Source organism: Epinephelus fuscoguttatus, linkage group LG11, assembly GCF_011397635.1.
Source record: "Epinephelus fuscoguttatus linkage group LG11, E.fuscoguttatus.final_Chr_v1".
Classification (NCBI taxonomy): Eukaryota; Metazoa; Chordata; class Actinopteri; order Perciformes; family Serranidae; genus Epinephelus; species Epinephelus fuscoguttatus.
The window spans coordinates 25773058-25791694 of NC_064762.1; the positions used below are offsets into that span (position 1 = coordinate 25773058).

At 43.0% G+C, this 18637-nt stretch overlaps 1 protein-coding gene across 3 annotated transcripts in view; it reads left to right on the top strand.

Moving 5' to 3' along the window:
- Nucleotides 1-18637, top strand: part of jag2b (jagged canonical Notch ligand 2b) — a 65077-nt gene that overhangs the window by 12289 nt on the left and 34151 nt on the right. For 2 of the 3 annotated variants that reach the window (XM_049590223.1, XM_049590225.1), the window contains exon 3: nucleotides 12847-12901. In XM_049590223.1, coding sequence (XP_049446180.1) covers nucleotides 12847-12901 — 55 coding nt within the window. Of the gene's footprint in view, nucleotides 1-10757; nucleotides 10922-12846; nucleotides 12902-18637 lie in introns of those variants that run through there. The other variant, XM_049590226.1, reaches the window with a different exon arrangement.

An 18637-nucleotide genomic window follows, 5' to 3' on the forward strand; every position in this document is an offset into this window, starting at 1 on the left:
GGTGTAGAGTTACATCTGAGCCGTTTAAAGGCATGGAGCTTTTTTTTTTTTCATGGAAAAAACTTCCAAATGTGTTATGTTGATGAACAGAGATGGTTTATTCAATGCCTGAGGACCTTCAAATGGAGCCATCATGAATTGTTGGCATCTATCATACTGCTCTGTCTGTTTACACGTCACCACCTAAGGTACTGAAAAGCAAAATGGATGAGATGCATCCTATTGTCACTCTGTATGGAATTACTCTCATAAGTCTTGCTCTGGTTGATGCCTGACTGCAAACCACAGTTTAAGCAAACCACTGCACTGTGAGGAGCCAATTTTGAATACCTAAACCAACATTCAAATTGGTTATGGGCTGTCATGGAAATATGTCCAAATATAATTCGATGGGCTTTTACCAGGATTATGAGGACCTTGTGTTATGATTTGGTGAGATAGGCAGATGTGCACCGGGTTTGGTCAAGATGCAGGTTTCTGACATCTTGTCATTTAATAAATTCAGAGTATATTCTAATTATTTAGTACCATATCCTCTGCAGACCACAGTCAAGCCAACTGTGTGACAACCAAATAAATGAGGGGAACATGTTCCCACTTTCAAACAAAATGAGACCAGAAGCTGCGTGTCATGTTGATAATTGGAGGATTTTGTACTGATCTTGTATCTTGCAGCGAGACTGCATGAGTCCTGCAGATATTCCTTTGTGTGCATTCATAAGCATATTTAAGATGCTCTCGTGGGTCTGAACTGTATGCTCCACTGTATGGTTATGTCCACAGTATCAGAGGGAAAAACTATGCTGATATGTTTTAAAATCAGACAGCTACTGTAGGCTCACTTATAACTACACCTACTAGGGATTTTCGTGGTTAACCATTAATCGGTTAACTAAGAATATTTTTGACTGGGTACGCGTATTGGGCCACCATATTTACGCATACGTTTGGGGTACAGTAGTGGTAATAGCGAAATGAGTGGCGCTGCTAGCTAGCTCCACCTGGCCGGACTGCACTGCTGACATCCCTAAGGGCCGTAATATACTTGCTGCAAACAACGCGACCGCATCATGGCTGCCACGCGTGATCTGCGTTCGTTTGACGCGCCGAATGCACATCTCAACGTGAGGTACTGCGATGCGTGCGCGAGATGCAATATTCATATAACCACTAGAGGCGCTGGTGCGAAGGCCCAGGCTGACCCAACCGGATGATCAGACCAGACCCTTCTTCTTCTTCTTCTCATGAGATTCTTCACGATTTCAGGGTTATATTTCTGTTGTCTGCCCCAAGTGCTGCCCCAAGCGATGACCGCCAGTATTGTGTATTTTGGCTGCATAGTGCTGCGTATACAACGTGCGCACATTGTGTACGCGTTGTGTACACGTACGTTCGATCAAGCAGCAAGTATATTACGGCCCTAATACCTACAGTATTTGCACCAGGCCCCCAGGAACAGTGCCGGGCTTTGAAGCCAATCTTACATAGTGGCCAAAAGTGGAATTAAACCCTTCACATCTGTCATGTGATGTCATGGGGCCCATAAGACTTTTTCCCATAGAATTAATTGGGAATCAGAGGATACATTTTTCAGCATCACAACCCCTGCAAAATGACTTGTCTCATGATCAGGATTTGACCCATTTGGTCAGATAGCATTTTTAAAGTCTAGAAGAACCGCAAGATGAAACCAGTTTATTCTCATTCAGTTTAGCAGAGCGCTAAACTGGAAGTTAGCCACTCGGCTGTGTTCAGCAGCTGTGCACTTGCTCTGTGGTCCCCACAATGCGGAACATCCACCTAATTTCGTACGGCAGAAATAAAGCTTTTTTGGCTTCATGTGCAACTGAGCAGCTTTCATAGGAATGAACGATGGCCTGCCTTCAACGCTCTCTTGATACATCCATAGTGTGCACAAGATGTTTTGTCGGTTCACTGTAACTGGACCCTTGTCATCCCCAACACATCCAATGACCATAATGCAGATTTAATTGTGTTGCGCAACATTTTCTGATTGTAGATTAAGCTCTAAAGTTTTCCACCCTTCTTTAGTACATCATCATATCACCAGACCCAAACAGTCATGATGAAATATGATTTTCAGAGCAAAGCAGTTGTTTGCCCTGTGAATCTGTTTAGGAGGTAGCGTTGTTCTTTAAATAAAGTCACATTAGTTTTTTTGTTACTTCTTAAGAAACAACAAACGTGTTGCTGTGCTTTTTCTCATCAACAACATGAGTGAAATACACTACTTTGAAATTATCAGAGTCAGAATCAGACTCAGAAATACTTTATTGATCCCCGAGGGGAAATTATTTGCGTTACTCTTGCGTGGCGATTTGCGTTAGCCCACACTTCATCAGTGTAGAAACACAGCTGATCCCTTGTGAATGAATGACTGCTGGCACCACAGTTGGTGTGTTGCGAAACTACAGATCTGGATTAAGAAGTACTGATACTGCTGTAGAGGTGGCTCATAGACATCAATAAATCATCACCACATTAGTTGTGACACAGTAATATTACCTCCCGTCTTATATGAAGCAGGCTAAGACGACTGAAAGCCTCTACAACATAATTTCAATTCCGCATGCTGAGGTTTGGCAGGAGATCTGCAGATGTCCTCACAGCACATCAGAAAAGGTGGGAGGGTGACAATAACTGTGAAAATACAACACGCAACACCTTTAAATCATGTCTACTGTTCTTGAAGTATGTCCTCACATCTCACTCATTCTTTGTTTTTGGTGTTGGGTGAAAAATGAGTTAAAACATCAGACGCAGGCTCCGATAAACGACTGCACAATGCAGGCTGCTCAGGTGCTTCTGTCAACACATAGTACAGTTACAAGGTGCACAACAAATGTGTAGTTGTATGTATTTTTCTCTGCATTGATTTGTCTGTTTGAATACACTGTTAGTGCATGTTGTTGTGGCCCGCTGCGTCCCCTGCCTCTTGTTAAATGAATGGTGTGCAGGTGCTAGAGGCTCCTTGTGGGGGTAATTAAAGCATGTCATTACATGGGCAGTTAAATTGTCACTGTACTGCTGAACCTGTTTGAAATGATAATGGGGCTCGGCTGGAGGCGGCGCTGTATTGCTCTCCAGTCGGGCGCCCTGTTGCTTTGGATCAGGAATTAGCCTGTTAATGTTTCTGAGTCTACTGCTTTAGTCGCTTTTGGTCTTCTGAAGGCACTTTAACACCTGAGGACGTAGGTGAGAAATACCCACGAGTCCTCAAGAGCTGAGCTTTAAGGTGAATGTTTGAAACGTTTAACTTGTTTGTCACATTTCTTGGCACACATGATGATGAAGATATGATAGGAATCTAAAAGGAATTGTGGCACAGTTGTTTTGTGATCGCCAGCCTTGTTAGACTAGTATTTTCAGATAAGAATAAATACCTCTATGCTTCGATACACAAGCAACTTGTCCTTGATTTAATGCATGAAAAACTGCTCTTAGCCCATTTAATTTTTCCTTGCAAGCAAGAAGTCGTTTGAAATTTAAAACCTGATTTAACTCTGCTTGCAGTAAATCACGCTGTAGTTAGTTGGACATATTTATTATTTGCATGTGAAATCATGTAGCTTTTCTATGCAAATGTGCATGTGTTGGTGTTTGTTTTACGTGTTGCATACTCTTGGATCATGCTGGCTAATTAGCACCATGAGGGGAGGGGTTTGTTGTATTGGAAGTGCATGGGTAATGACCCTGTTGGCATAGTAGCAGCATGCTCAATGGGCCGTGCGTGTGTGTGTGTGCGTGCACAGCCGGTGTACAGCAGTCAGCCAAATGCCTTGCCTTCAGTGCGACATCTCTTGGCACACGACACTGGCAAGCAATTTGTGTGCAGAACTCGCAGCCCTCCACCTCTCCGCCCAGCAGAGATATGACTGTCATGCAGTCTGTAACCTGCTTTCTTAACCGCATGTGTAGTTGGAGTAGTGCAATGTGTCTGAAGTTATTGGTCAGCGGTGCCTCACTTGTCTGCAGGGTTTCATTCAAACTAAACACCAAACTTGTGCTGATACTGGTTTGTCTATTTTCTCTCAGGTACAGGATTTGTTTGAATAGTTTGACCGAGGTTTGATGGTATGGCACGTGTTGAAGATAATGGATACAATGCAATACAGTAATTGCAGACTGTCCCTGGTTGCATCTCCACTGTGGAGCTAAAACTAAAAATCAGTCGATTACCTGATTAGTCACCTTCTGTAACAAGAAAATAATAGATGTATTAAGCAGAAACTGCCGAACATTCAGTGGTTTAAGCTTTTCAAATGTGAGGATTTACTGCTTTCTTGTTATATATTCAAAGTTATTGTGTATCAGGAGATGTATCATCGTGTTTCAAGGAAGTCCCACATTATGAACTGAATATCTTTGGACTGTTTGCTGCACAATAAAATCGACTTTAAAATGTCAAGTCAGTTTTAATTATATAGCCCAATACCACAATTCACACATTTGCCTCATGGGGGTTTACAATGGCTGAATCCAAATGTCCAGACTTCACTGCGCTTGCAGACTTTTGGGACACCCTCTCATGAATCTGCAAATGCTTAGGGCTGTCCAATAGGTCTGCATAAGTAATCGAAATATCGAAATCTCTCTGTGACAAAGCGCAATATCCAAAGTTCAGAAGTTGCAATTTTTTGATACAGGTAAAATGTGTCACAACATGCCATATATTGTGCTTTGGCCATGGCCTACAAATCATATTCCAGACATATGGGAACATGCTTGTTTGGTACAGACCCCAGCAAAAATTACTTCATTATTTTTTAGATTTTTGAAGTGAAAATGAAATGCAAAAATCACCATCTCCACTTTCAATTGGGACACATTGTGATATCTGTCAAAATAATCTCAATATAATTTACTTATTTATTTTTTTAATGCATAAAAAACTTCAAATTTGATCCCATCCACAAGGGACTTGATACAGACTTCCAAGAGAGTCTGCTTGGGGTGCAGACACTGATTTAAATAACCACAATTTGTTTTAATACAGACGGGACATTTAGTAGTACGCAGTTTTTCTAATTACTGACTAAAACAAAAACATAACAAACATTATGAATGCTGCATTAGCAAGTACTGCAGCGATCACCATGCACATGATTTTATTTGCCTGAACGTCTCCACAGCAACCAATAAAACAGACTAGGGTCCTGTCTATAAGCAGCTTTGCAGTCTCACACCCTTGCAGACTTTGATATGATGAACATGTCATAGTATGCATGACTAGAGTCTGAGAGGGTTCAGTGTGAAAGTTCAGAGGCTGGACGTTCGGATTCAGTTATAATCTGTACAACATAAGACACCCACTATCCTTTGACCCTTGCTTCGGATAAGAAAAAAACTCCCCATAAACCTTTTAACAGGGTAAAAAATGGAAGAAACATCAGAAAGAGTAACCGAGGAGAAATGAAAGAATCATCTAATGCTCTGAGAAATGTATATTTTGCAGAATGGTCAATAATGTACATTTCAAGAGTAATTGACAATGAAAAAGATGAGACAAGAGTAGCAAGTATGTGAGGTTTGTTTATAAAGAAACTCATGTTGCATGAATCATAGGATGCTAGATGTTTGGATGTGTCTTTTATGTCTTCAGTTCCATGGTAGAGCCTAAACTGAAGCTCAAGGTTGCAGTATTGTTTGTCAAAGTGTCTGGCATGAGTGGAAGTGAATTTTTGTTTGGATAAGATTCCAGCTTTCAGACTGAAGTGAGGGGATTTGCCATATTCATGAATTAGACTTAATGTCCTTTCAATATATTATACATTTTAATGGTTTGCTCTACATATGCGAGATTGTTGAGGTCAAATTTTGTCTTCCTAAAATCCTGCGACAAGCTAAGTACAGGAACATTTAGTACGGATGTCAAATAGGGTCAAAAACCTTCCTACTTGTACTCCTCTGCCTGCCAACATCATCACCACATTTGCAAGGATTTTGCCACTGGAGGTCTTTGATCCTTGCCTCTGAACAGATTGAGGAGCTAGAACGAGGGAGAGATTTGCATTTGGGTCCACCCTCCAGGCAGAAGTGATGGGAAGCTCATCCAGCTCTACTTTTTCTACTTTTCACCCTCGACTGTAAGAAGCTCCCCACCCGACCCCCTCCCAACAATCTTCCCCCCCACTGGAAACCTTTCTGGTTGTGCTCTCAGAGGGTGTCTAGACTTTGTGATATTCAGCCTGTTTGGTGTCTAATGCTTTAATTATCCCTCAGTATCATTAGGAGGTAATGATACCAAATTATTTTGCTTCCAGCTAATTAGAATAAAAGATGCAACTGGACATCTCGGAGTTGATTACTATTATTTTATGGGATGGCTTTCATTTTGTTATTCCTTATACTGAGACGGCTATTAATCCCCATTAGGGAATGAGAGTGCCACTGTCCATAATTTTCCCAGTAATTCCAAAAATGGGCATCTGAAGAAGGTACAAGGTGCATACCATGCTGTTGTGCCACTGCCCTTCGTACTCAGCAGAGATGGTGCAGCTCTGCCCTCGCTGGAATAGTGTAGACTCAGCTCGAGTAAAACCAAAAGCTGGGATTGACATCACAGATTAATGAAGATTACATGCAGCGATTACTGGCTACGGGATGAATCGTGATGACCTCATGTCCCATCAGAAGGCAATAAATCAGGAGAAACTCCCCGTGGAGGAGTCGGGAACAGGGAGGTGGACATTCAGGTCACCTATCAATGACATGGGAACAGAAATAGCTCAAGGTTACAGAGAGTGTTTTAGAAGGAGTACACATCTGCGAGTTTTCTAGTTATTGCATTAAAGGCATAAAAAACAGCATAGTTCTTAAAACTCAATCAAAATTCGAGGTCCCAGCGTTCTCCAAAACGCAGAAACGAGTCAATCAACCCTCAGACTCCCACTCCTTCATTGATACCGAGGCACTGGCTGACTGGGATCTCCCATGGGATTACACACCAGGCCTGGATCTCACATTCTTGGTATTCTTCGAATGCAAACACGCACATCGCCCCACATGCCGAGGGGCTGACCCCTCTTTTGAAAAAGAAGCGTGCGGATCCCATGCTTAGTGACCCCGACCTGCCCCGGCTTCCACTTCTCACTACCACCTCTCTCTCTGTTCCCTGTCCCTTTTTCAGTATTTCAATGACCACCTTCCTCTCATCCATCCACCCATTATCTGGCGTGGGAACCTTCACCTGTGGCTTTCCCCAGACATCACCACCACATCTTCTACCTTCACCATAACAGCCTTTTGTCATGACTCTACCTGAATTCAATGAACTGATGATTTTTGATCCAGTTCAAGGCAGAGATGGTATGGGAGTGTTACATCATTAAAAGCAAAGACAGTTCGCTGAGTACATGACACATAAACATCCTTTTTTTTCACCATGCCCCCCTTCTTGACTTGAAAACTAGGATTTCTCTGAGTAAATCCTCTAATCCATTAGGGGAAGGGCTGGGTCAGGTTTTGGAGATTTGACTGAAAGAGGATTCTTCGTAGTCTCGGATGAAGTATTTCACACAGTCAAATGTAGGTGATGTGTTTTTTTGCTTTGAGAACAGGAGTAGGGTAATGAAATAAGGGTATTTTCTGAGCTGGATGTAAGATTTGCAAGAACAACTGGTGGCTTTTTTGTGACTTCACCCGATGCGACTGTCCTGCCCAGGCTCAGCAGCACACATGCTGACACTAATTGTCCCCGTGCTGACTGTGTCTCTTCGTGGACAATGGTTTTGATTGGGATTGGGGGTGAGTTATGATGTTGGGACAAGGGTCTTTGTTCAGTAGCCTTTTTTCCCTTCCCTCCCCCACACCTCCCCTTTATCCCCCCCTGCCCATCCATCTATCTTGTTCCAACCATTTGGGCAGCTGTCACTTAATCCAGCTAATCACAGAGTGGGATGGTCTGTGGGAAACCAGACTAGTTCGCGGCCAACATACAATGACTCTGAACTATTTACCCAAGCAATTACAACATGTAGGCATCCAAGCAAGCCGGGGTATTAGGTAAACCCTGAAGGTGGAGGTCACAATATGGCCACCTGTTCTCTATTTGATCTTTGATTCTTCCTCGTGGCTAGGTTTGTGTGCCACACTTGTGCACAATTACACGCAGGCATCATCCCAAGATCTCCTGCCACTAATGCATTCATTGCCACTCACACTTCCCCTTGTACGCATTGGCATATGCACACACCCACCCACATGCTCAGACTGGGGCAGCTAGCCCACCCTTTTGTGGTGGGGGGAGGGGGAATGGGTGGAAAGGTCAGAAGCCGAGCTACATGTCGTGGGATGATCCACGTTCATGTCAAATAATCCATCTTTGAGGCCGCATCTGTTGTGTGTCTGCGGTCGGACGGGTTGGCAGAGCTTCCGGAAGCGGCATCACGAGAGTCGCAATTCGCCTGTCTTCCATACCTCTAACTACAGCTTTCCTTCTCACCCACCTCCCCTACCCCAGCCTAGTTATGGCCTCTCACGTCTTACCAGTAGCTACAGTCTCATACAGCTGTACCCCCTCCCGTGTCCAAACTCTGACCCAAGCCCTTTAGCTCACCCCTATCCTGTCATCTTCTATCCCCTTCTCTTGTCACTCGTGGTCTTCCACAATAACACTCCCCTCCCCTTCCTCCCGCCACCACCCACAGCCAGACAAGCCTACTTAATCCCACAGCCCAGCAGCAACCAGCCTACCAGCTTGTTGGTCCCCCAGATCAACAACACAGTCTGACACACACACGCATTTTCCAATCCCCCTCCCTGTGATTTCTCTTTCCCGCCTCATTGAAGCATTGAACTCCCTCAAATACTCGCCTCATGTCTTTTTTTTTTTTTCCTTGGTACCACCCCTCCAGGCCATCGTCCTATCAATGACATTACAGTAGAGGTCACAGCAGTCACGCTGTGGCTACTACAACTGGTGGTGACGTAATGACTGTTATTTAGGTCAGCTGGTTGCCTAGCAGTGTGCCCTGCAGCACACCAGCTAGATTACTCTTGTGATGCTGGTTAGCTTGGTTAGTTTCTATCTGTGTGTGTTCGTGTTTACGTGAACCAGCTCACGTTTTTGCTACATCATTGAAAATAATTTCAGGTTACATGTTTTTAAGAGCAGACCCCCCCCCATTTTCAGTAAAATAAAATAAAAATTAAATACCAAAAATAGTGTATAATAGCCATCCCATTTTACCAGAGCTCAAAGTGATGTCTTCAACCAGCAGTCCAAAACCAAATATATCCAATTAAAGATTATATAAAATGTCAAAAAGCAGCAAATAATCACATTTGAGAAGCTGGAAATGTTTGCTTCATAAATGTCCTAAAGCATTAATGAATTATAGAGCTGCAGTGATTTGTTGATTACTTTTCAACTATTAGATTAATTGCCAGCCAATTTAATACTCCTCTGTGACAGTAAACTGAATATCTTTGGGTTGTGGACAAAACAAGACATTTAAGGATGCTATCTTTGGCTTTGGGAAACACTGATCAGCATTTTTTCTGACGTTTTATTGATCAAACAATTAATCAATTAAGTAGTGTGCATGCGGCAACCATGTATGCAGCCTGTTGCAGTCGTTCCTGCTCTTTTTTCTTTTTTTTCTCGACCTCCCAGTTTCCCCCATGATGATGAATAAAGTACTTCTGACTTATGAAAAAAACAATAAACAAATTAACTGACAATTAGAAATTATTGTATGTTGCGTCCATAATAGATTATCATCCATGTTGTTGATTTAAAGGTCCAGTGTGTAGGATTTAGTGGCATCTAGTGGTGAGGTTGCAGATTGCAGGCAGCTGAAACTCCCAAGCATTTAGGAGAACTACAGTGGCCAGCACAAAAATACAAAAACACAAATAGCCCTAACAAATGCCAGTGTTTGATTTGTGCACTCTGGACTATTGTAGAATAAACCCTGTGGACTCCATGGAAGAGGACCCACTCTGTATATAGATATAAACATCTCATTTTAAAGGTAACAAAAAACATAAGGATTCTTATTTTCAGGTGATTATACAGTAATGAAAACATAGTTATGAATATTATATTTAATTTCTGCCAGTATGTCCTTTTTATCCTACTCAGTGGATCTTTTAATTTTCTGTTGATCCACTACTTGAATAATAGACTAATCATTTCAGCACAGGGTAAAACACATTCATCAGTGCACCACTGCTGTTAGACTGGTCAACTGTTATACTGATAATCCCCTTAGTTCACTGTCTGGCATCCAAGGACAAAGCCAGGCAGAGTTCATCTCACACAGCTAATATTGGCAAAGTGACCTTCTTAATGGACATGGTACCTGCTGAGGCTTTGTTTTTCCTGAAAACATGGTGGAAGACCACGAGCCTGTCTTAACAGTTCGTATAGTGATTGTGGCAGAGAGGAGCTGAAACTGATTTAAAATTAGAAGAGACAGGAAAAACAGTCTGAGTGGGTTTCAGTGGTGGGTTTTCAGGAAACATGTCGAGTGGGTAGAATGTAAACCATCACAGCTGGGTCTCAGTAATAATTCTCTGTTGTTAATGCATTAGGTTTACCAAGTTGCTAACATTCAGAGGCTAGCAGCTCGTTATAAATAATAGATGAAAGTAGAAGGAATTGTTCAGTAGTTCATCTTGGGGAAATATGCTTATGCCAGGACAAGTTGTGTTTTTGTCAACATGAGGTTGCCAGGCAACCAGTGGAGGCAGTCACTGCTGCCACTCGAGAAAAGTGTCCCGCACACAAACTCAGTGAAACCACAACTTTGTGTTACCTCACTTTTTTTGTGCAGATGGATCAAATGTAATGCAACATGTCAGTAAGCAGTGGCGGACTCAGGCTGAGGGGCAGAGGGAAAAAGAGGACACCATCTTCATGCAGTCAGGCAACAGTGCACCAAAAATTTAGCATGTACGGAAGTCTATACAGCACTGCATCATGTTTTCTCAATTTAAAGAAGTAATTCCCTGATATAAAGAGGGTCCACTCATAAAACAGGGCTGTCTATGTAGTAAAAAGACGAAAATACTATGGTGCTACTTGACCAGAGAAAACAGAGAAAAGGACTGACGAAAAGCCTGCAGGTACCAGAATGCACTGCGTCACACCAGACCAATTAACACTCTTGCCAATAGGTGGCGTAGGTGTTTCTGAAAACACTTTAGGAGAGAAATTGGCAGCGCAGTAACAACCTTGGTTCATATTTGATCAGCACTGCCTATTTTTGCTGTTTGATTGGATTTCAGTCTGAGTTTTAGAGGGATCAGCTTCTATATTCTTTATGTTCGTTGTGGCGGCGTTGGTGGTGGTTACTACGAAAATGTGCAAGTACAGCTTGTAGTTTGAGCAACTGCCCAAGAGCCAGTGAAACCCCCGAATGGTGTGTTTTGCATCATCCGGCGGAGTTTCGATGAGGGTGGGGGTGTTAGATGGAGGGAATTTAGCCACAGTTGATTGACACATACTACCCACATTGTTTGTGACACAGAGCTGGTTGAAAATCGTCAAAGTATCCCCTGTAAGGGCATTAATTATTGCACTGCATCACGTTTTCTTTACAGAGACAAGCAAGTGGTTTCCCCATTCCTTCCAGTCTTCATGCTAAGCTCTCTGCCTCCTGGCTCTGGCTTCATATTCAGTGTTCTGAGATGAGAGTGGTTTCGATATCCTCATCTAACTCTTTGTTACTATTTGTTTTTGCACCATGTGTAAAATGTCTGCATTATAAATATCAGGTTACCACAACGTGCACCTTCACCATGGCTGTCTTGATATATCTGTGGCTCTTTCCTCAGTTGAACTCCACAACACATCTCATTTTGTTGCCAGGATTTTTGTATCAAAGCTTCACTGTTGATCCAGCAGGGGTACGTGAACCAGAGGAAAGTTGGTAGAGCCTGGGCTGTTTGCTCTTCATTTGTGCCCTCTCCACATCTGAGTCCTGCAGCTTCTTCTTGGCTTCTTCCCATTGTTGTACTTACCGTATCCTGCTGTCTTATCTTTGAATCATTGGGTTTCATTGACAGCGTAACTCAAGCGCACCGCGGAGTAACGGGGCCAAGTTGCATACGAGACTCTGTAGTAGCAGTGAAATCGATTTTTGCCGTGTGTGAGTGTGTGTGTGACCTGATGCCTGTAGAAGAGTGGTGTGACTATGGCTACAATGATCATTGAGGTAATTGGCTTCATATTATAAACATGTGATTATTGGTCATGTTTACTTCTCTGTAAATTTGGGAACAAAATGACAAAGGTTTGTTAAATGTTCCTTTTTGTAGCAGAGAGTAGACGAGGCATCGTGCAGTCATTAGCGGTGATGATTTTTGAGAGGTGGCAAATTTTGTCAAGTGTTTCATGTTTCATTTGCTGTCAATTTGATTAGAATATTCTTGTATTTACAAAATATTAGAGGACAATACCAGCATTGTCATGTTGTAGTCATGTGAAATTTAAATGTTGTACTGGAAGTGAGCTGCGACCAGTTCCAGTACTCACTGGAAGGAAAGAGGACCTAGTTTGGAGAATGCTTAATAGTACAGCAGGTGTTATAACTGCTGTAGTATGGTGCATGCCTCATAGTTAGAAATGTTATGTTTCTTTATGCTTAGATATAATAATCTTACCATGGTTTGATTATAGGTAACTTCAGACATTGTTTCTCAGTTAGACTTACCTGCACAGAAATGAGCATCTTGTGTTAGGGTCATGAAGAGGAGCATTTCCAGTTTGTTCAAATTTTATTCCAAATATTAGCATCGAAACTGAATCTCATTGTACAATGACAGCAAAGATATTCTATTTTCATCTGACTTACTTCTTTTTTCCTTTCCCTCCAGCGGACATACACATTGATTGTAGAGGCCTGGGACTGGGACAACACCACACGCAACAGTAAGTCTAAGCTTCATTCACATCTCAGTGCCTTGTATACAATAAGTGTTGGTATTGGTATATTATATTGGTATAAGTAAAAGTGAATGTGGCCATCTTGTTAACAAGTATGTAAAGCAGCACTGGCTATATATTAGTGTTTCTCAAACTGTGCGGCGGGCCCCAGTGGAGGGGGCATGGAGCCATTGCAGGTGGGTCATGAATGACAAAGAGACAAATGGTTGAGTTGAATGATTACGATTTACGGAGGGAAAATTAACGTCAGTGTTTGATGATGCGATTATGTAGACCTTTATTTTACCAAAATTTGACATTGATCATTGATTATAGATGTAATCGCTTGCTACAACCCTAGTTAGAATATTAAGTAAGGTGTTGATGGTATGGATTTTTTCTTACTGCGGTGAAAAGGCAACATGTCACCGTTATCTGCTAGTTAACCACCATTTTTTTTGCAACTTCAGTATAGGAGAGTCATTCTTTCATTCAGTATCCGCAACCGCTTATCCTGTTAACGTTCGTTTAATGTGGAGCATATCCTAGCTGTCATTAGGCAATGACTGTCACAGGGCTGACACATAGAGACAGACAACTGTTCACGCACACATTCACACCTACGGACAATTAAGGGTCACCAATTAACCTGCATATCTTTGGACTGTGGGAGGAAGCTCGAGTACCCGGAGAAAACCCACACTGGCACGGGGAGAACATGCAAACTCCACACTACACTACCCCACATTCAAATGCAAACTTGCTCTTATGCTGCGCAGCATAAGAGATTGTGATATTTATCACTTATTACTGTTATGTACTTACCTGTTACTTCAGTAGTATCTGCTGTCTAAAGTCTGACACACACAGTCCAGGGTTCAGTTTGCAGACTGGAGCTGCTCTAGTCTCCATCTTTGTCATCTGTGGCACAACAGCTTCAGTGTTGATAGGCTATGACTTGTGACATGCAACTAATCAGATAGTGCTGAGGGCGAGAAACTGAGCGACACTACAGAGAGGTGACTGCAGACAGAGGGGCTGCATCAGAGCCGGAGTAACACATTTGTCAATGAATTTATTAAAGAGGCTAAAAATAAAAATGCTGTGATGACAGCGACGACATCATTAACACAGTCGTGTCATGTGACAGTGGTATTGCCAAGATGCGGTCATTGTCACAGCCCGAATATTAAATTGAATGAGTGTATGAGCCTTCCTGTTCACATCTTTAAATCAATTTCAAGATTAAATGGAAACTCAATTGAATATCTGCTTTTACTCTAGAGGTTAACAGGTTGAAAACACGTTGAACTGTACACTGTAGCCCCTCAAGACGCTTCATATAGAGTACACGTCTTGGTTTTTCTCAGCTATGCTGGCTCTGGTGGTCAGATCTGACCAGCTGTATCCTGTTTTCCTTTGGTTATGTCCGCTGGGTGGACTCCTGTATAACCTCCTTTTTCCCGTCTGAGCAGTAGCCCAGTCTGGGAGGAAGAGGACCCCTTCAGGACCATAATATCTGTATGTGTTGGATTTAGCTTTGATCTGTGGAGACAGTGGCATTTTTCACGAGTCTCTAATACCATTCTGCGCACTCAGGCGTGTACATGAATGCATTTATTATCAGGACCTCACTGTCCTCTCCAGTCCAAACTTGCTCCGTATTTATATGAGGTCATTACATCCTGTTTTGTCCATAACATCAAACGCACTTCCACTCGCCAATGCAGACAATGGAGAAGAAATAGATTTTGACATCACAGGGCTTTGATTAGACTGTTGCATGCCCTGTGTAGTCGCCGTTTCTGCGTGTGGGCCTCCAGTAATTGTGTATGTTTGCAGTAATTAGTTTGGATGTTTCTGATGGATGCAAGGCTGTAATGTTGCTTGAGAAAACGGCCAGTTGATTTTCTGCCAGCGACTTGCACTTTAGTCTCGGCCAAATTGCTATTAAGTAGCAAAATGGATGCATTTTCAGATGTAGGGACACAAAGAACAAGCTCTTGAAATGTGATTCCTTTCACCGGCATGAAACAAAAAAGGGAACATGCTCCTTGCTCTTATCTCAGAGTATAGAAGGAATGTGATAAAACAGCTCACGATTTATTCTGTGTTGGGTGTTGTTTAAAAGCCGCACTGAGCCTGCCGTCGGGTCACAGACATCAGCTGACTTCAACCTTGATGTCATGGGTTCAAGAAACACAAACGTCTGGAACAAATGCTCCTTTCAACCTCTGTGGGAGATCACAAGGGAGTCTGCTCATAGTGAGGAAGCTTCTAGAGGGTCACAGTGAGTTGCAGAAGTGATTGTAGTCTTTGTCTGGCAGGTGGGCCAGGCAGGTCACACTCATGTTATTTTTTGTTTTTCACAGTTGGTATGTAATGTCACGGCACGTCCATTACTTCGCAGACATCTGGTTTGTAGAATTTAGGGCTTGATTTTTGTGTTTAGTTATCTATTTATTTGTTATCTACAGTTTGGCTCTACAGGCCTCCTGTGCTATATCATAACCTCCGGCTAGAGCTTGGAGTATCTAGTCATCATTATCAGGGAGGGTGTCATAGAGTTTGGTTGTAGAAGTATACACCGATCAGCCACAACATTAAAACCAGGGACAGGTGAAGTGAGTAACTTTTGATCATCTCATTGCAATGTTCTGCTGGGAAACCTTGGGTCCATGGGCATTCATGTGGGTGCCACTTGACACATACCACCCACCAAAGCACTGTTAAAGAGCAGGTTCGCCCTCATGGCCTTCCGGCAGACAATACACCATGCCACATCGTAAAAACTGTTGAGGAAGGGCCCGAGGAATGTGTCGAAGAGCACAGGGCATCGACCTGGCCTTCAAATTCCCCAGATAACAGATCTGATCGAGCATCTGTGGGATGCGCAGGTCTTAAAGGATCTGCCAGCAATGCCTTGGTGCCAGACACCACGGGACAACCCCAAAGGTCCTGTGTCTATGCCTTGACAGGTCAGAGCTTTGTTCAATCCAAGGAGACCCCACCATTGATCAGACTTGGCTCTGGAGTACCAGCACATCTCATGGATGCTCTACCAGATTGGGATTTTGGAAATTTGATGGCCAGGTTGAAGCCTTGAGCCCTTTGTCATGTTCCTTGGGCCATTCCTGAGCATTTTTTTCATGTGGCAGGGTGCATTGTTCTGCTAGGGGGGCCACTGCCATCAGGGAGTGCTGTTGCCATGAGAGGGTGTAGTTGGTCCGCAATGTTGTTTGAGTCGGGTGTATGTCAAGTGGCATCCACATGAATGCCAGAACCAAAGGTTTCCGAGCAGAACATTAAATTGTAACAAGATGATCAATGTCACTTCACTGTAAATGGTTGTAGTGTTGTGGCTGATCATTGCAGGTTTGGTATGAGCTAGTATTTAGTGATAGCAGTGCCACTGGATTGAGTGAGAAGCTTTGAGACAGGGCTGTAGGTTTTTCCCCTTTAATGTTGTCTTGATGCTTTAAGGATCGCAGCGGTCACGTCACAAACAGGCACGGCATTTTATTTCAGACAATATCACTGATGTGCTTTGAAGTTAACTATCCAGTAGCACTGAAGAATGGATGTTCACCACTTCCCTCCAGTCAGACTCAGACAAAACAGGAATCTGCATGCCCAGATCCTGACGCATTGCAACGTTTAAGTACTGAACCTCTTGCAACAAACATGTACACATGCTTTTTGATTGAATTTTGAAAAGGCTTGAACCATTTTACAGTAGGTGGCTTCTACAGTGCCAGACAAGTTCAGGAAAAAGTGAGCATCCGACTAAAGATCCTGAAAGATCAGTCTTTAACTGAAGGACAGATGGTGTACAGTGAGTAGAGGTGAATCAGGTTGTTTAACAGCCCTCTAGGCAGCCATTCTTTTAATGCAGTATTATGTGTTATAAAGTTTTCACCGTTACTTCCGCTAACAACTTTGTCATTGACATTAAGTAAAAATCGGCTGTATGAATTGACAAAGCAATAAACCCTTAAGGTGATCTGTTGGGCAAGAAAATACTGAAATACATGACAGTGTGTATCTGTAGGACAGTGGAACTTGTTCTTTGGCCTGAGTCAGCACCAGCCTCATGTCTTGTCCTACGTAAGAGCCGAGCAGTGTGTTGGTCCGTCAGTGAGATTCCTCTCCTCCGGCGTCATGTCCTCCAGTGTGCCCCTCTTCCCTTCCCCCTTGTGTCCTCAGGAAAGGCAGCCGGCTGTTTTCCTTGTGTTTATCGAGCAGGAAGTGGAGTGGACTGGGTGGCCGGGCTCAGTGTTTAGACACCGAGGTAGCAGAGCCCGGTTTGGGCCCGGAGCCCATTGTTCTCTATCTGGCAACTGCCGGGGGTTATTTCTGTTATTGTTGCTTAATTCTGTCTGACATTGTGTCAGTCCCCCAGCAGAGGAAGGTGTGTGTGTGTGTGTGTGTGTGTGTGTGTGTGTGTGTGTGTGTGTGTGTGTGTGTGTTCCTGCTTGCTCACTTCAAAATGTCTATGGTGCATTGCAGCCCATAGCATGGAGCAAAAAAAAAACAAAAAAAAAAATGAAAAGGAAATCGCAGACCCCCTATTTCCACAGAGATTGTTTGCCAGCGTCGATCCCACTGTGATAAAGATTGCTTTCTTTCTGGAAGCCGGCGCTGCAGCGAGCCCCACAGAGGCAAACAATGTTTAATGTGAGCGTTGGCGTGCTAGAGGCTAAATGGTAGCAACCTCCCGACATGACGGTGCACATACAGACGGCTCAGAGGCACCGCTGATGTGTGCCTTCACCAGAAAATAGATCAATTTGCAGACAATGAATTTCAATTGCATACTTAAAATTCAGTGGGTACTTTACACACACACACACACACACACACACACACACATACATAATGTGATATCAAAGCGTTTGTCTGCTGAATAAGAATGCGCTGCTTTTCCTGTGAGAGAGTGACTCTACATCAGAATAAAGGAGACTCCACTTCGTTGTCTGTTGTCTGAGTTTCAAATAACACTTTTATGTCTTCTGACTAAATGCAATGGCTGCCCCGGGCCTTCTCAGTTCTGTTTGACTGTTTATTTTTTTCAACCTTGGGGAATACGGACAAAAAACACAGTTGTAAGGACTTGTAGGTTTTGGCTTCATGTTAACATGTAGTGTCATGTTCTTTACGAGACTGATAAAAGTATTTAGCTGAGATGTTAACCCATCCACACCCTGATTTATTTCAACCTCCAGCTTGTTAGCAAATGGTTGCTTATTTACACATCCAGCAGTTAGAGAGCAACATTAGCATTCAGTTTGAGTTATGTGTGTGACCACCTCATGAATGTGAGTCCAGTGTTCACTCTCTTTTAGCTCTGTTTTTGGTCTCCACCAGTAAGATAGAAATATCTGGCTTTTTAACTGCTAAATGCTGCACTGTGTTCACCAGCTAGCAAAATAAAACGCGTGCTGTGCCTTTTTATTGTTGCCAGGCAACCACCCCATCACATCCTTACATTAACCTTCCTATGTAATCAATCTAACATTTCTTTACCCAGTAATTAGTATCTAGTTCCTTAAATGTTGAGGTAGAGGGTACTTGCTGTAGCTCTGGTTGAAGGTGAGGGGCTGTTGGACACAGGGAAACAGAGATCTGTGTGGGCACATGAGACCCTAAACAAAGAGGGTGGATCATGGGGAGTACCACCAGTTGGTCCAGGAGCTTCGCCTCGATGATGGCCGATTCCAGCCATATTTTAGGATGGCTTGG